This window comes from Esox lucius, chromosome 8 (assembly GCF_011004845.1).
Source record: "Esox lucius isolate fEsoLuc1 chromosome 8, fEsoLuc1.pri, whole genome shotgun sequence".
NCBI lineage: Eukaryota > Metazoa > Chordata > Actinopteri > Esociformes > Esocidae > Esox > Esox lucius.
Window position 1 is genome coordinate 13,264,091 of NC_047576.1, and position 18,788 is coordinate 13,282,878.

General features: G+C 46.1%; 1 protein-coding gene across 2 annotated transcripts; it reads left to right on the forward strand.

The window, feature by feature from the left end:
* Nucleotides 1-262: 262 nt before the first annotated feature.
* shdb (Src homology 2 domain containing transforming protein D, b) lies at nt 263-16,232 on the forward strand. Of its 2 annotated transcripts, XM_029121346.2 has the most exons (8): nt 263-530; nt 1,335-1,719; nt 2,945-3,095; nt 5,186-5,410; nt 11,541-11,630; nt 12,634-12,799; nt 13,252-13,371; nt 15,058-16,232. In XM_029121346.2, exons 2-8 carry the CDS (start codon nt 1,384-1,386, stop codon nt 15,242-15,244), a joined length of 1,275 nt encoding a protein of 424 aa, XP_028977179.2. In that variant the 5' UTR covers nt 263-530; nt 1,335-1,383; the 3' UTR covers nt 15,245-16,232. The 2 variants fall into 2 exon arrangements, with proteins under 2 accessions (XP_028977179.2, XP_010870032.2); XM_010871730.4 differs by lacking the exon at nt 11,541-11,630 and having other exon boundaries at nt 283-530.
* Nucleotides 16,233-18,788: the final 2,556 nt, after the last annotated feature.

An 18,788-nucleotide genomic window follows, 5' to 3' on the forward strand; every position in this document is an offset into this window, starting at 1 on the left:
GAATTATTAGTTATGCAAAGCTTTCAGGTTTCTAAATTGGTTTGTTGAGGAGAACGCAGATTATATTTAACTGATTTTGTCAAGTGTGAAAAGCCTCGAGTATTTTAAACCATATTTTCATTTAATTTGTATGGAGTATATGCTACATAGGTTGTGTTGTTTTTTTAGACGCAGGCTAATTGTTTTCCATTAAGCAATTACTCGGATAATATGTAACCAGTGGTCTATGTAGAATGTTACATTATTAAAGTCGGCTGAAAATAGTCAAATCCATAGGGAAGCATTGGCCGAACCCCTCCCCTTTAACCGTGTGGTTTGGTTCTAGTTGCTCGCACGTTCGTTTCATTGCGGGACTCATGTGCTTCTCCCTCGTTTTGGAGCGGACTGTTATTTTTTTTTTCTTCTACATACATTTACCTATAAAACCTTTTTACATAGAAGATTTTCTGCTTTTGCATTTTGTACGATCAAAATGAGGAAACGTGGAATAAAGCTTTCGGATACTCACTGGTAGCATAGAGGAGCAGAAGGTTTGTTTCACAGCGCAACGCATTGTACAGTCACTAATAAAACTGGAATTGTGAAAAGCGGGTTTTAAAAACTGTCGAACTTACATGCAAGTGTAATTATGAATCGAATTGTTTAAGTTGTAGTTTATTTAAACATTATCGTTGTGGACGGTAAAATAGTGCACTTACCAAAAAGCACAAGTATGAAAAGAACATGTTATAGTGTCCAGATGTTTTTAGCGTTTTATATTAGAATTGGCTACCGTTTTGATAAGGTAGGCTATAATGTCCTTTAAAAAGTGTTAAATAATTACCTTTAGACATGTTATTGCAAAGGGGTCAGTCAAAAGTCTAATGCAGTATTATTTGTTGGAAATGTCAGGGTGATGAACAGTTATTGTGTTAAATGTGAATTTGAATTGGCCTCCGCGTTCTAACAGGTTTCTAAACCAACGGTTTTCCTCTTTTTTTTTATCCATTACTTCCGAAGTGTCCTAGTGGATTCAGTATTAGTGAATTTAGTTAGACTCTCGCATGGGTTTACAATTTAATTGCTCTTTTCGGTCAAAGTCCACACTTCAGAGTGAGTGCTTTATTGTTTCCCTGAGACGACATTCATAGTAAATAAAGTCCAGCTGTCGTCGGGGCTAGGGTTTCATTTTTCTTTTCCGTCTGTGTCACAGTGATCCCTTGACCAGTGGGAAACGTTTTACAAAGAGCTGATCAACATAAGATTTAAAGATATTGTAGTTCTGCATTATGACTAAAATTTAACCCAGGTCAACCAAGACGTTCAATTTAAATCATCATCTTTCCCCTCAACAGCAACCTGTCTTTCAACCCAGTCTCAAGTGCCAGAGGGAGCAAAGGACAAATGGCAAAGTGGCTCAAAGACTATTTGAGTTTTGGTAGCAGGAGGATGCCTCCTCAGCCACCTAAACCAGACTACACAGAGAGTGAGATACTAAAAGCCTATCGGGCTCAGAAGAACTTAGACTTTGAGGATCCGTATGAGGACTCAGAGAATCGGGCCAGAAACGACTCTGGGTCCTCGGACTCCTCCCACACCGCGCTTGGTTCTCCTCTGAAGACCAACAGTCTGGATATGAAGATTGTATCTCCCAAACATCGCCTAATCAAGGTGGATTCACAGGACCTGGGGCGAACAAAGATCTTACTGAGTGCCATCTCCTTAGAGGAACAAGAGCCTGTGAGTAACATCTTTCCTGTTCCACATTAACATACATTTCCATTACAAAGAGCTTGCCACTTATTAAGACCATAAGCGAGTGACTGGTAATGTGTCAGAAATAAGGAATGTTTCAGTACATCACACTGTTAGAAGTAGCCGTAAATTGTCTGGCCTAGATGTGTAATGGGAGGAAGCGTTGTTGATTTGCTGGATGACTCGTTGAATGGGGTGTCACCGTCCCCTGAGTTTATGTACAGCTATAAATAATAAATGGCGTTTGGTTTGGCACGCAGAGAGAGACCTCCATGTGAACACATGGTGAATGAAGCCATGCCGGCCCTTGTCAGTAGGACCGTATGCTGCCACACTTGTCTTACCATTTTGGGCCCAAAGTCTTATTCTGGAGGGGTAGAGTGTGTGTTGGCAGAAGAACAGCCAGGCACAGCTGCAATGGCCAGGAATGCACAGAATCTCATTGAGAGATAAAGAGAGAGACTGAGAGAAGGACCATTTGCCAGTAGAGGTGGGGAATGTACATGGATTCAGTTAACAAAACAGCTCAAACATTTTCACTAAGTTAATGAGTGGATTGACTGGTAGCTTTCCTGCAGTTGTGTTGGAGTCTGTCTCTTTTTTTATTATTTGAAAGTACACAGCCTCCTTGAAATATCAGACCAAAAGTAGTCTAATCAAAACAGACTCTGCATGCACGCTCTGGCTGCCCTCATTAGTCTCTGTGTGGATTTCTGGAATATCCATCCCCTCATTAACACTGCCGATTTGTTCCCAGGCGTTCATTAACCTGTTACTGAATCAACAAGGGAATGGATGGAATTTGTGTCTGTGCGTGTCTAACAGGGGTTTATTACATGTGTTGGTTGACTGATTGTGTGCAGGTGCGCGCGCGCGCTTAAGGTTCGACCATATGGCTTCCTTTGTAGTTGTCTGTGAGCCAGCTGACCAGTGTTTCCGAAGAAACAAATGCTCTCCTCCAAACACCTTCTGCGTGCCTGGTCCTCTGGCAATCAAATAATTAAATCAGTTTATGAAATGTTCATTTCTCATTGTGTTTTGCCGTCAGATGTCGTCTAATTTCTGTAATATACAAATGTGCATTTTGTTGAACTATTAGGGTGGGCTATATTCTGACAATGGATGATTAATGGTGTGTCTGCGTTCCATGATTGATGATGAGTACACTAAGCAACCTGTGTCTTAATGAGTGGTCCTGACATCCTCTCAGGTGGTTCCGTCAGCCCCAGCAGTGGGAGACACGGACTACTCAGATCCATTTGATGCTCACCTGAACCCCCGGCCAGAGACTGATCTGGGAGCAGTTCCCTGTGAGAACAATGGCTACATGGAGCCTTACGAGGCCCAGAGGGTCATCACAGGTGAGTCTTGCCTCATCGGTCTTTTTTCGATTTGGATCAAATATAGTGGGCTAGTAACTGTGGCGCATCTCCCATAGTGACTCTGTTCATGTGTTGGTTTTCTAAGTTATTTCCAGATCTCTTTATGCTTCAGCTCATTTGTCTGCTGTTGGTGGTCATGCCTTTGTAGATTAGTTATCTTGAATCTGTAGTACACACAGTTCTGCAGACCAGGCCTCCCCTTCAGGAGTGAGACTTTCCCCATGTCAGTGTCCTCGCTGTCTGACTGAGTTCTAACACAGGCTTTTGCCAAGACACTCTTTACAATATATTGCTATTATTTTTGCCCTCCATCCTGTGGTTCAGATCTATCATTTTTCATTTGGCTTTTTTGTGGTAACATCTCAGTTTCCCAACCACTGTGTGTCAGACTTGTGTAGTGAAGCGCCTCTCCTATCAGGATTGTGGATTCTCCCCTAGCTGCCCTCGGGGGAGTCTGGGTATCTCTGCAATCCGTCGGCGAGTCAGTGTGTATTAGTGTGTGTTTGACTGTTGTCTTTGCTGGCTTCATTCAAGTCAGAAGCAGTTTATAGTCACATAATTAGGATGAAAAAAGCTCCTAGTATTTCAGCTTGTTAGCCCAGGTCCGAGGCCCTATGCCGTCTCTGGGCGCTATTTTAAAAAAAACAAATAAAGGCGGTAGGTGAAACTAAGTATCGCTCTAAATCATTACACATTAAGTGGCTATTATCCATCCCGGAGACAGATTATCAATGTACGTTACATTTTACTTTTAGATGTTTTATTCAGGGACCTATACAAAGTGTGTTCTGGCCAGATGTGGCCCTTACATAATCATAGATGGTCCTGAAAGCATTTTGGAGAATAAATGCCAAACTCTGTTATATGTTCTGTCACCTGCTGACCTGCCATTCATCTGCATGCCGTAATAGATTCCTCATTTCCTTCAAGCTCCATTCTCTGAATTCTCGCCTCTGCTCTCTCTCCCATCATGTTGCCATCCATTTCTCATTCCACCTTGGCTGATTTCATCTCCCCCCTCTAATCGGTTCTATCTTTTCACTGCTCTCTGACACTACAGGCTCCATGCACAGGTACAGAAGTGTAGCCAGGCATAGAGACTGCCTCTGTCTCACTGACTTAACATCAACCCCCCCCCTCCCCCCACACTTACCCATCCTCCTCCTCCCACCTCAGGGTTTGTCCCCAGGGCCTCCTCTGTCGCCATGGAGATGGTAGAAAGGCCCAATAGGCAGTATGTCTGTCGTCTGAAGGTTAAAGTTTGGCTGTTCTGCCTCTCACCAACCCATTCTGTTCAACACTCTTTTCCTCTCACTGCATTGCACTTCTATAGCAAGCTGGGTTACAACATTTCCTCACATCCAATGTTATTGTTTTTTTTTTTTGTAAGCATTGAGCTTCTTCACCTGCATCAATAAGACAGCCCCTGACTGCTGATTGAAGTGAGGTTCATCGATAATCTTTTTGTTTCAGTCAAGTCTGCCTTCAGGCATATTATTTCAATCAATAAATGTCTATTTTGCTGAAGGTCACCTGTAACTTTTTGAAGGTGCAATTCTCTGAACAATTTTATTGCATGACTTCCTAAACTCCTTGCTAAGGCCAAATGCTATGCTCCTCTTTCTTGTATACTCCACAGTGAGTCTGATCACAAATCTTCTAATCATTCATATTGAGTTTCTAGTAAATATGGCGTTTGTGAGATGCAGGAACAGTATTGCTGCTGTGCTCCACAGCTCTGGGTGTAGCCCAGAGCTTAGTTAAACCTCTCAATATGACACGTTGGGCCTCCAGCAAGCTGTGCAAACATGATCCCCCCCCCCTCCCACTAAAATTAAACTCATGTTGTTGCTCAACCAGCATCTCATATTATTTGCCGTTAGAGATGCAATTTCATTCATGTTTGAGGAACGTTGTGTTTCGTTTATTTTCTTCGACATCACAAACTGCTGGATCCCGGAGTCTGACCTTGAAATCGCACGTGCCGCGTGTGGTCTGTTTGAAAAACGATTTGGAATATTTCCACTCTCTACCTCACTGCGGTAAGGAACGGGATTGTGTCCTAACAGAGCTGCAGCGTGGACCGGGAGCAGCTCGGGTGCGGGGTGAGGTGCAGCTCTATGACACCCCGTATGAGGCAGAGCGGGGACGGCCACTGGGTGTGGGGCTCGGGTACGGAGACGCCCTGGAGGAAGGCAGGGAGAGCCGGCTGCCTCGGGATGACGAGCGGCCAGCCGATGAGTACGACCAGCCCTGGGAGTGGAAGAAGGACAACATCTCTAAAGCGTTTGCAGGTACTGAATCACTGACTATATGACTGACCGACTGTCTGACGGATGACCTCCGTCTCATCCTCAACCATCAGGCTGACCTGTCGCTGTCTGGCACTTCTTACTCTCACCCTACTACACACCTAGAAGGACCTCACACTCTCAGTCCATTGCACACACATGTAAAAATAACCGCTCATACACTCAGTCCATTGCAAACACTTAACATGATCCGCCTCAGTAAAAGGCTGGATGATGTGTGTGACTTATTTAATATAAATATATATATAATATATATTTTTTTTTAAACTAATATTGTTATGTTTTCAAGTTTGGCAGAGACCAGTTAGATATGTAGAGAGGTAGACGGAGCAGCGAATGGCAGATGGCCTCGCACCCTTCCAGGTGGGACAACAACACCGCTAAACTAGACTGTATCCAACACAACTTCATCTTAACAATAACAGGCACCAGGTGTTTTAGTGTGTGCAAGTCACAGGCTGGCACTAGGCAGATCACTGTACTATATGGTTGGGCCAACCTACTTAATTGAGCTGTGTCTCAGAGTCAGGAGGTCAAAGTGACAGGAGAGTAAATCAACAGGCTTTCTCCTCCCCCTCACTTCTCTGTTAATTACATGCTTCTGTGTGCATGACTGATCCAGTGCTAATAAAACAGTGGTCATCCGAATTGCTACAGCAGCACACGAGACACACACACACACACACACACACACCCCCAGACACACACGCACTCAGACTTGCTGAAATCACATTAGCTTGCAGACATTAAGTAGACACCATAACTTCAGCATGATTACATCTGTGGGGTGAGCGACCCTTTTAGAAAGTGTAAGGTTTGAAACCCAGCCCCCTCTCTTCTAAATGTTCTCTCTGTTACCATATCTGTTGGAGAAGGAACCAGAGGAGAAACAGTCCACTGGTGATTTTCTGGCCCCTGTTGTTTTCACTACTGTCAGTCAGCTACATGTCACCCGGTCCGTGCAGAACAAAAACACTTTACCTCCATTCACACATTGAATCCATATTCCCAGTCACATGGGGGGGGGGGGGTAGCTTTGGGGGGCAGTTGAAGTCATGCTGAGAGGGGAGTTAGTTATATGTTTGGAGAGCGTAAGCAAAGGGGGGGAGGCATAAGACAAATGATGACGCTGGCGGGGTGGGAGATGGGGTGGGGGGGGGTTGAGACATTCAGTCGTGATGCCCCCCCCATCATTGGTGTTAGGGCTGTGAGTGCTGTCCTACCATCCCGTTGAGGTAACATGCAGGCAGCCTGATAACCCACAGCAGGGGCGTAGGGGACCACATCGCCGTAGGTTTTTATTGTACATTGAGGGTGGGGAGGGTCACGGTCAATGTCTCCCAGGTTTTTCCCTCTTTTGCTGGGGGGGTTACATTGACCTGTCTATAATTTTGGTGGGGCTCATGACCCCCCGTCCCCCCCTAATTCTACACCCCTGGGGGACAGGGACAGAGGCAACAATCCTTCAGCAGCTCTCACCCTATGAATGTGCTACCACACACACACACACACACACACACACACACAATGCTTTCTGTAGACCTAATTATGAATTATTATATTTTTTGTGCTTGTTTGCATGTTTTTTTTTTTTTTGGCACAATCAATAATTTGCTAGTTAACTGCTGTCCATATCCTTTGGTGGTGGGACATGGAGTCATTGAAGACTTAACGGTGAGGGAGGGTCAGATAGCCCTGTGGACATGCAACGTTTGTGAGCTAATGTAATGGACCGGCTCATTACTCTCACACACCCTGACTAACTGGTAGATGAGGGGTGTTAGGTACACAGCATTGGTTTAATCTCTGTGTTGTTAGTCAAGGAGAGCTGCTGTCTGTCTGTCCATTAGGTCTAGATTATTCTTATCTCATACTCTTGCGAAATATTACATCGGTTGAAATATTACAAAGTATCGTTAAGGACTGCGCGTGCGCGAACGTCTGCAATAATGAGATTTCTGTCACCAGGGCCATAGTGTCTGTTGGTTCACTTTAAACAGACCCTGGGGGTCTCCCGACTAGCTTCTCCGTCTATGTACAGGATCTATCGTGAAGACACTCTTCCATCGCTCTCTCTTCCTCTCTCCGTCTTCGCTCCACGCCAGGCATTACTGACGTTAATGAAAAGACATGTCCTTGGCGGTCCTGCCGTGTTCCCTCGAGTGAGCCGGATGGGATGCTGAGCGAGATGGAAGGGAGGAGAGACTCAGTGGAGGGAGAGATGATGCCCCACTTAGAGGAGATGGTGGAGGGCTGGGAGGTGGAGGGGTGCTGGGCAGCAGTGCACAAGATACCACATCCTAGAGAGACAGTGGAAGGAAAAGCAATTGGGCTGACCTAAAAATACAGAAGGTCAAACACAGAAACACACTTTGGACGTTCTGTCCGTGATTTCCCATGCCATGTCTTTATTTTTTTTTATATATATATATATATATATGATTCCCTAGGGCAGCGGTTGGTGATAGACCCGTGTGTTGAGTGTCCTTAGTCCCATAATGTAGACAGTGTCATGGCCCTCATCATCTCTTGTTACCATCCGTGACCATCTAATAATCCCCAGCGTTCGTGCGGACTCATTCACCCCCCCCCCCCCCCCCCCATTCTGTAACTGTCTCCCAGGTCGTTGCTATAAATGAAAAGGTATTCTATGTCAATTTATCAGATACATTTGAGGGTTTAAAAGAAAGTGTTTTACGCTCATGCAAGGTGTTAATTGGCTGCCATTAGAGCTCAGTTGTGCCCTGCAGAAGGTCTCGACCTGGTGAGCTGGGCTTGTTAGAAAGCAGATGTCTCCATAATTGTGTTTTGCGAAGAGGTGCGGTAGGACTTATCCAATTGCTTTATTTCTGAATGTGTTTTGATTGTTGGAAATAAAATTCCATTTATTTACTTAGTTTATAAGCTTTGAGACTGTACAGTCATTTTTGTCCTGACTGAACAAGTAAAATGGATTGCTTAAAGATAATAGTGAAATACATCCCCTTTATTGTTGGCTCATGGAATAAGCAGTATGGTTCTGATTCAAGCCAAGCCGTCTATTTGTTTTATCTGTTATCAATGAACCCATTTCAGCTCTGTCAGGTTCTTTGTGTCTACTGTGTGGACTATGTAGGTTTTAGTAAAACCGAAATCTTCAAAATGATTGCGACCATTGATAAAGATTTCCAAGACTATGGAAAAAATAATGAAAATATTTAGCTCTATTGCTTTTTAAACAATTGTATGTACAGGTGCCCAGATCCTATTTTTTCCTTTTTAGACACATTCATGGTCCTGCACTCCTAAATATAAAACTTAAATTAAATTATCATTAACATTTCAACCTAAAGAAATGTTAAGACCGTCAAATCCATTGTGCCATACATTTTAAGACCGTCAAATCCATTGTGCCAGTGGGTAACCTGACCATTGCATATCAGTGCTGGAAATCTATGAATTGTATCTGTGCACATGCAGTTATGACCACAGGGAGAATGTGGCCTTCACCACCACATAGTTCTATATCAATAATGTCCTTAAAAAGTGTCTGGGTTTACATGAAACCAAGCAATACCACTACTGAAGAAGAGCCTTCCATTAGTCCAGTGCCAAATTAGTCAAACCTTTAATCGTTATGAATCCCGTTCTGAGGCCATCACTGTGACAGCAAGGTTTTGCCTACAAAAATTCAGGCACTAGCTCGCTGAATACTACAATGAAGTCAAAGAGAAGTGCTGAAACCACTTGCAAACTTCAAGCCCCCAGATTCTCTCAGAGGCAGAATTGGCAGCTGGTGAAATGTGTAGTGAAGGTGAAACACTTTAAAACTAAGCCCATGGGCCTTTCAACAGAGCACTGGCATACGCTCTGGAGGGGTCCTTTCCAAAACAACTCTCTGTCCCTAGATAAAATATACCTATCTGGTTGCCAGGACTACATTAATGTAATCCACTCTCTGAAGAGACACTACTGTCATATAGCCTGTGTTGGCTTGCTGAGCAGTTGGAGCCTTTTCTTGAGAACATTATTCATTTTATTTTATAGGGGTGCTAACAGGGGATCTGGGCTTATTCTTGGCTGTGCTTCTTCCCCATCCTGGAGCTGCCACTGCCCGGGGAGAAAGGCAAATAACTCCCAAGAGATGTGGTCAGATGTCAGTTGTATCTGGAAGCTAAGCCTACTTTTATTGTAGTAGAACACATTTCAGCAGTAAATATGTAACCCAGGAAATTACATTAGTTATTGGTGGTTGATGCCTGGCAATGTGGGTGGATTGAGTTCCTGCCTGTTCGGGGCCACAGTGTCGCCGGACCCCCCCATCTCAGTTCCAAGGTCTTATGCTGCTATACTATTGTGCTGGGGGATTGGGTCAGTTCTACTTCCCCACTAAGTTCTCCTTCTCCACTATAAATCCTTGTTGATATGAGGAATGCATTTTCTGTATTTTCCCAGTCTCCTCCTGTTTTAAACTTTAGGAGGGCATGAGGTCCTGGTCCACACCTGCAGAGTACCTGGTTTGGGGGGTCCGTTGCTGTCCCTGTCCTTGTCCATCTGGTCATACTTGTGACCTAGTCTAAATTGAAATAGACATTTATTAATTATTCCAGTTGGACTCTTAATATCTCACCCGGCACAGCCAGAAAAGGACTGGTCACCCCTCTGAGCCTGGGTCCTCTCTAGGTTTCTTCCTAAAATTCGGCCTTCATAGGGAGTTTTTCCTAGCCACTGAAATTCAACACTACTGTTGTTTGCTCTTTGGGGTTTAAGGCCGGGTGTTTCTGTAAAAGCACTTTGTGACAACTGCTGTTGTAAAAAGGGCTTTAGAAATACATTTGATTGATTGTCTTGCTGATGAAGGCTAATGTGGCGCACTGAAACACAGAATGACCAAACACAGACAGACAGACAGACAGACAGACAGACAGACAAACATTTATACTGGACGCTTCCTCAAATAGCTGCAACTGTGGAATCATGAAATATGAACATAACACACACATACCATCTTCCTGCTTGTGCAGCTGGTTTCTAAGCCCATGCTGGAAATGTGCTGTAGTGTAATATAGTGTATTGTACTGTAATAAATGTAATGTATGGCCCCTGTGTTTAATGCTGTGCTGTAATGTGATGTACCGTACTGTACAGCCACTGTGTTGAATACTGTCTGGAAGTCTCGCCAAGCGCCGTAGGAATACTCTTGGAATTTTCCATTAGCTGTGACATGTTAAGCTGAACTCTTAAACACAAAACCCGCTCCAAAAAATGTCCACACAACCCCTAAAGTATGATAATCTAGTTCATTCTCTCCTTTCATTTGAACCCTTCCTCACTTCTGTTCTCTTTTCTTTCCCCACTCTCTCCCGTTGCTCCTACTGTCATTCATGGAGCGAGGGAGAGGTGGAGATGGGAGGCAGCCAGGAGAAGTGTGACTGTGGAGGGGTGATGTTGGGGGGCTGGGTCACACTTTAATCATGGCTTCTGCCCGGTTGGGGGGGGGGTATACTCCAGATGGGGCCATTGTACTGCAGCATGCATCAATAATTCACAAAGAGCCAGGGAAAGTGGCGGAGTGTATCTGCCTGCTCAATAATTAACCAGGGCGAGAGAGAGAATGAGGCAACGAGGGCTCAGAGAGAGAGATGTATGTACAGCAGCGCCAGGGTCTCTCTCCTAATGCCCCGTTCAGCTGCCCTTTGATGTCACACACCCAGGGGGGCTTTGGTTTTGTCAGATCATTAAGATGTCAGCCCCCCTTTTCCTTCATTTGTTTTGTAATCCTGTTTCACTGTGTGGTGTGTAAGAGGGGCTTTGTGAAGTGTGTGTGTGTGTGTGCCTGCGTGTGTGCGCGTGCTTTGTTTTTAATGGGCTATTTTGGTCTGCTCCTGCCTCTCTGAGCGGCCTGTCCTTTCCTCATTGTTAACCATCATCTACTGGACTCTGTACCGTTGACTTGACTCCATATTTCATCGGTCTCCATTTTAATTTCCCACCCTGTTTCCACCAAGACATTCATGTTGTCTATATGATCTTCCTGTCCCCAAACCATCTCCATGTCTTCTTCTGTCTGTTTTTCTCTCTCCCTTCTCAAACCCGTCTCCATGTCTCCTGTCTGTTCTCTCTGGCCATGTAGAGATCAGGTCAGAGTTGGCTGAGCTGCCTTGGCCCCCTCCAGTGGGCCAACAGCTGGAGGAGGAGCCCACCCCCTCCCTCAGAGAGCAAGGTGACCTCTCACCCAGGACAAGTAGACCCCCAAACCCCTTCCCTGACCCCACACGACCCCCAGCCAGACCCCCCTCACCCATGATGCCCCAGGTGTCCTGCATCTGCATGTGTTCCCGCCTGCTTTCATCACCGGGTCAAGTAACCTATCAACCCCACACCATGTAGCCCTGGTTCTCCCCACGTGGCTCTGAATGTGTCCTTCTACACACCATGTAGCCCTGGTTCTCCCCACATGGCTCTGAATGTGTCCTTCTACACACCATGTAGCCCTGGTTCTCCCCACATGGCTCTGAATGTGTCCTTCTACACACCATGTAGCCCTGGTTCTCCCCACATGGCTCTGAATGTGTCCTTCTACACAGCATGAAAGGCCTTCGGGGCAAGACACCCGCCACTACCCATAAACCCCCTGTGCCATGTCTCCCAGTCATAGGTCACCTTCCACATCTGCCCAGTAGCAGCTTCTAGGCAGCCACTGGATGGCAACAATGATCAAGATGATATTACACCAAATCACAGCTATGGTCTATGTTCCTCTTTAGCAGAAACCCTGTCTCTCCTCTGTGTTCCTCTTTATCAGAAACCCTGTCTCTCCTCTGTGTTCCTCTTTATCAGAAACCCTGTCTCTCCTCTGTGTTCCTCTTTATCAGAAACCCTGTCTCTCCTCTGTGTTCCTCTTTAGCAGAAACCCTGTCTCTCCTCTGTGTTCCTCTTTAGCAGAAACCCTGTCTCTCCTCTGTGTTCCTCTTTAGCAGAAACCCTGTCTCTCCTCTGTGTTCCTCTTTAGCAGAACCACTGTCTCTCCTCTGTGTTCCTCTTTAGCAGAACCACTGTCACTCCTCTGTGCTATGGCATGCTGAAGCTTTTCCCCTCTGCACCGACAACAGTATCTTCTCTGTCCTCCCAGACCTTGCTAGAGTTTTCTGCTTTTAAGGATGAACTCTGACTCATTGTTCCTCCCCCTCACTATATATGTCTCCTCCCTCTCTCTGGGTTTGCAGTGCAGTTTGACGGCGCTGAGTGGAACCAGTCCACCACCGAGCATCTGCGTCCGCCCCGGTCCAGTCCCCTGGGCGGAGGGGGCATGAAGTTTCGGATGCCCTGCTCTGATCCTCCCAACATGACGGGGGAGAGGGTAGACCCCACCCTGCCCCTAGAGAAACAAGTGTACGTACTGAGCTCTCTTCTGAAGTGCTCTTTCACCCTTTTTTTCTTTTCCTCTGTCTACATGGTAATACTGCAGAGATGACCAAAGATTAGAATAAAGCAGTATGTATATGTGTAAACAATGCCATGGACATGAATTGAGGACACAGAATGTGTGGGTGGTCTGTTATTCTGTCATTGGCTTCCTAAAGGCTCCTATAAGAGCCCAGAGCCACTCTTGTTGTGGTTTAAATAGAGCGTGATCTCACCCCTCTGCCATCTGCTCTGTAAAAAACCTACAATGCTACTCAGTGAGGGAAAAAAACCCAGAGGGTGGACATTTCACATTACATGGCACCTTTTCACTCTTTCCGACGCTCCCGACGGTAAAATAAGAGCACCCTACTTTATTATCACCTGTACCTATATCCCTGAACCATGAGCTGCAGTTGTCATGTCCCTGTGTTGGTCAGGTGGTACCACGGGACCTTGTCACGCTCCGAGGCCGAATCTCTCCTGACCCTGTGTAAGGAGTGTAGCTACCTGGTGAGGAACAGCCAGACCAGCCGTAACGACTACTCCCTCTCATTACGGTAACACCACAATCAGCCGGTTCACCTTGCACTCTGAATCCTCAAGTAGTTGCTAATACACTTACGGAATGATATTAGTCCAACTGAGCTGCCGCTACAATACTGTGACTGTTCTCCTGTGTGTAGAGTGTGTTGGCAGTCTCCTTTACTACTGATCCCCCCCCCCACACACAGATTCTCTGTCGACTTCCATCTGTTTCTTCTCCCCCGTCTCCTCCCTTGTCTCCTCTTGTCCCTCACCCCATCTGTCTTTTCTCTCCTTTCCTCATCCCTCGTCTCCTCCTGTTCCTCACCCCATCTGTTTCTTCTCTCCCCCTCCTTTCTTTCCTCACCCGATCTGTCCATTCTCTCCTTCCCTTCTCTCCTCCTCCGTCGCCCCATCTGACGTTTCTCTCTCCTCCCTTCTCTCCTCTTCCTCCCTCAACCCATCGGTGTCCGTCTCCTCCCTCCTCTCCTCCCTTGTCACTCCTCTCTTCTCTCCATCCTCAACGGATCTGATGATCATTGGCATAGTGCTTCCCTATCTACTCCTTTATGACACATTTTACTGATTCTGGTCAGATATCTTCTATCTAATTACTAGCTTGATCCATGACCCCCTTCTCCATCGTGTTCCCCACCCCCCCCTCACTCTGACTCCCCCTTTATTCTCCCGGCCCTACTTCTCTCTCTGAGTGGTAATCAGGTAGGTAGAGCACACTTCAGCTCCCCTTCAGCTGCTCTACAATCACTAATGAATATGAATCACCTTCTGTGAGCCACACACAGAGACGCTCTCACACACAGAGACACACACCCACAAACGCACACCCTTGTGTAACTGAGGTTCTCATTTTCAAGGACACGCAGACACCACACGAACACACACCCTCAGATGTTAACAGCGTGTAATGCTGCAACGCTACAGTATGTGGCCCTTGTCTCACACTAGGAGGGCCAGGGCTCTGTGAGCAGGGCTGGTTTGATCTTTACAAAGAGCCTGTCAGTTCATTCTGTGAATGGTTGTGAGGGAGAAGTGCCAGAGGTAGTTGAATGGAGATGGAATCAAAGCAACAGCAGCAGTTAGCAGAGTGAATCAGCATGGAAGCACACTGACAGATAGCCCAGCGCCATGACAATATGAATATGGATGAGACAGATAAACAGACCAACCATGTCTCTTCACGGGACAGTTTACTATTACAACCTGTGGTTGTTTGATAAAATAATAAATATAGCTTTCATTCCAGTGTAGCAATGCTAAGTCTGCTTGTTGTTAAAAACAGATTTTCCTAGAATTTAACGTTGATTTTGCTAACTGTGATAGTGATCAGACATAGCTTGCCAATTAGAGTCCTTGTCTTACAGTCTGCCTTCTATAATTAGGCATACATCTTGAAAGGCTGCTTACTCTTAAAGGGGAGGTGCAGCGCTGCTCTACCGCTAAAACTATCTCTCCCTCTCGTCCCTTCATCTAATCATCTTTGTTTTTGCCACTACATCAATCATTTCCACTGTCACTCTGCCTTCTCTCTCTCTTTTCTAGTCATATATGATGATATGGTGTTAAATCTTGGTGAGAAATACCTCATAAAATGCCGGTAGTAAGTAGGCTGTATTTCAGACCTGTCACTTCCAAGTGTGTCATTATGTGATATGATTGGGTCCATGACTCTTTCCCCCCTGTCCCCTGCTGTCATCTTCCAGGAGCTGCCAAGGCTTCATGCACATGAAGTTCAGCCAGTGTAAGGATGGGAAGTACGTCCTGGGGCAGAACAGCCTGCCCTTTGACACCATCCCGGAGGTCATCCATTTCTATACCACGCACAAGCTACCAATCAGAGGAGCCGAACACCTGTCTCTGCTCTTCCCTGTGCTTGTGCAGACCCTGTGATTGGCTCGGGACCCTTTTCCTGCAATCCTGGGTCACATCGTGATTGGACACTGACTTTTGATTTATTGAATGTCAAAGAGATTTAGCCAATTGGAGGCCACATGTGCTCCTCTTGGACTGGACTGTTTGTTTAAGGATTCCACATCCAGTAGCTTATCAGTATAGAAACTTTTGTTCCTATGGTTTCAACTCTCTCAGATCTGGGAGCAGATTCACACAAAATGCAATACTCAAGACTGTGCCGGCGCCTTTTCTCTGTAGCCCACCAGGGATTTTAACTGACAACCTTTTACATGATAAGTTTCCCGCTGAGCTTGTGTTGCTGCCTGTACTGCTGCACTATTCCCAGCCTCAAGGGAAAATATTCTCTTCTCACCCCAACCGGTTCTCCATCTCCAGGGAAAATATGTTCCACTCACACCAACTGGGTTGAAGTCTCCTGGGGAAACTAGGTTCTTCTCACACAAACTGGTTCACTTTCAATGGAAACTAGGTTCTTCTCACGGAATCCCACGTCTGGACCACACGTTTAATTTGACTATTTTAGGCCTAATTAGCCTGTCCTGTTGGTTTTATTCTACTGTTGACTGAACCTGTGTGTCACTGCTCTATGTTGACAGTATTGTAGCAGGAGCTGTAGCAGCAGCCACAGAGCTGTGTCTGATTTGTACTACTGTTGCTGTGTTATATATATGATCTGTTGGTCTGGACCCCATCGCTGCCTGGTTGCAGTGCTTTATAGTGGACCACGATAATTTTTGATGGAAAGCCAAAGGTTTACACAGCTACTTGAATGGCCAAATCACAGTGGTCAGGTGTGTAAAGGGTTAATGATGATCTGTATGGCCTGGGCCACAATAATCAGTGTAATTGTCGTAGTCTCTATTAATCAGTATGGATAGAACATGTCTTATTTACCTGCTGTGTTGAGGCATTTCACCTGTGGTAAAAACAGTAAAGGATTTATTAAAGTGCGGCGTGGAAGTTTTGGTGGATCCTCGTTCTTATCTGATGTGGTGTCTTCTGTTCTGAGTGCAACATTCTTCCCTCCACAGCATTAATATGTCTATACTGTTTGCATGCTTCTGCGTCCTATTTGGCTTTTTTGTAGATATTCTCAGAAAAACACATTCACACTGAGCAACGCTCAGGTTTTTTTTGCAATTGGGGCACAGTCAGTGCTGGAACTACCAGGAGAAAAGACATTTTCAGAACTCTGAGTGGAACACAGAAAAGGCCTCTCAGCGTGGGCGTGCCTCCTACAGTAGACGCAGGCTCTTCCCCAGCCATTAGGTCGCAGGGGGGAGAAGCGGGTGAGGAGGGGGTGAGGCAAGAAGGACAGTAAGGCCGGGCTCATTATTTGGGGTGTGCTGGAGTGAAAGGCCCTGGGATTGCTTTCATTACTGAGCCAAATGAAATGGCTGCGGCTGATTAGCAGTGTGACGGAGAGCAGAGATGACCATGAGATCACTCTTTCTCAACGGCCTGAGAGAGGGAATGAGAGGTGGGGAGTGTGAGGAAGAGCGAGGGAACGTGAGGGGGAGGAAGAGGGAATGAGGGAGAGGGTACGATGCAGAGGGGGAACAGTGTGTGTGTATTCCTGTCATTCGATAGCACTCTAGAGACTGGGGACTAAGAACCTAAGCACTGTGTAGTATGTAATCCAAACACAATCATTATGATACCGTTGCAGCTTCCTAGCTAAGCTGCTGGTTTTTCTCTGTGTGGGTTTCAATAAGCTTTTTGTCAACTATCCTTTGTTACTGTTGTAGGCGATTCATTTAGGATGTTTTATTCTGAATACGGTCGCTTCATGTGAGTGGGTGGGAGATGTGCATGTAGTATACTCATGCACCGCCTGTGATATCCAGCTGTCTTATCAGAATGAGTGTAATATGTGGCTTGAGTGGCTGATAATCTGGCAGCAGCTGGTAATCCATTAGCTCGACTGAGCCGAACAGACACCTGTGTTCACTGTGGAGCCAGAGAAATGTCACACGCGTGTTTCACACAGACACACACACACCCCTAGCATTTCCAAGACGCCCCACCGAAGCCGCCACGCATAACTTTCTCCAAAACGTCCGTAGTTTGAGTTGTACATGCTTGGAGCAGAGGAATACCCAGCTGTGCACGCGCTGACACAAGGACACGAGCGGCAAGCCAGGCACGCCGTCTCGTCTCCCCTGTCACGCATGCCCCCACTGACACTAAGCCCTACAGTTGCGTTGCAGTAATGAGCTCCGGGCAGCCGACTTGGGGAACGTGGCTGTCTGTCTGGGCAGGTGTGTGCGTGCCGTCAGGCCCCGGAGATTGTAATCAGAGGGGGGCACGCAACGCAGCCGGGTGGGGGTGGGGGTGGGGAAGTGGGGGCATGGGTAATAGACTTGGCAGGCTGTGGGATGGTGTTGAGGGACAGCTTAGACCGCTTTACACCTCCCTGTTGCATTAATAGGCCTATAATGGCCAATGCTGACAGCATTAATCCCTATGAATTTTAAGTTAAATCCCCCATCAGACACTATTGGTGAATAGCTAAGTGTTTCAGTTCATTTCAATTTTGACATTTGAGATTGAGACACTTGAGATGGTGTTTTTCATGCTGAAGTTGTTATATGTATATTTCTGGCAATGCCAATGCATTATGAATGTGTGAGGAGCATTTCAGTGCTCAGCAGTGCATAGCGGGATGGCTGGTTATGCCTGGGTAGTGTTTAGAGGAGATTAAATGGCGATGGCGGCATGGCTATGTGGGGATACGACCCTGCTCTCTCCCATCCAATATCCTGTAGGATGACCTTTGAACTCCCCCAGCAGCCTTCTCCCAGCTGCTCCCAGATAAACCTCCTGGTCTTGGGGAGCTCCTGATCCAGCTGCTCCCAGATAAACCTCCTGATCCAGCTGCTCCCAGATAAACCTCCTGATCCTTGGGAGCTTATCACTGAAGTCTGGGCACCAAGTCTTATTGTTTCAGATGCAATTACATTGTATTGAATGGATGTGGGTGTGTGTCTGTCTCCTCAACGCCAACCACCCTCACAATGGTCTAACACTCTCGGTTGTGAGCTTGTGAAGAGAAACCCATGGTCTCGGGAATGGCAGCGATTACTCACACTAGCGCATCCTTTGGTGGAGGCCAGATGGATTCTTTGTTGTCTGCCACACAGACACCACAGGCTCAGTGGAATTCCAGGCCTTGTGTTACTCTCTGGTCCGGCTCCATGCTCACATGGCTCATATGCACACAGACATTATTCACAGAGAATGTCCCAAATCCACCATGTCTAAGACCATCACAACACACACTGGTCACACTGACTTATTATGTAATAATTAGCCATATAATATGACTTTGACCCAGTTGGAGATCCCAACTCTTTTTGACATCGATGTGTGTGATGAAGCTGGGGATACTATTATTAATTGGCTGGTATGAGCAAGTACTATAACACAATGATGGAAATTAGGTGTTTCTACTGGTTATATACGTATTTAAATCTAACGAATATTCCTCTGGTGTCACATTTACAGTACCGTGGTTAGT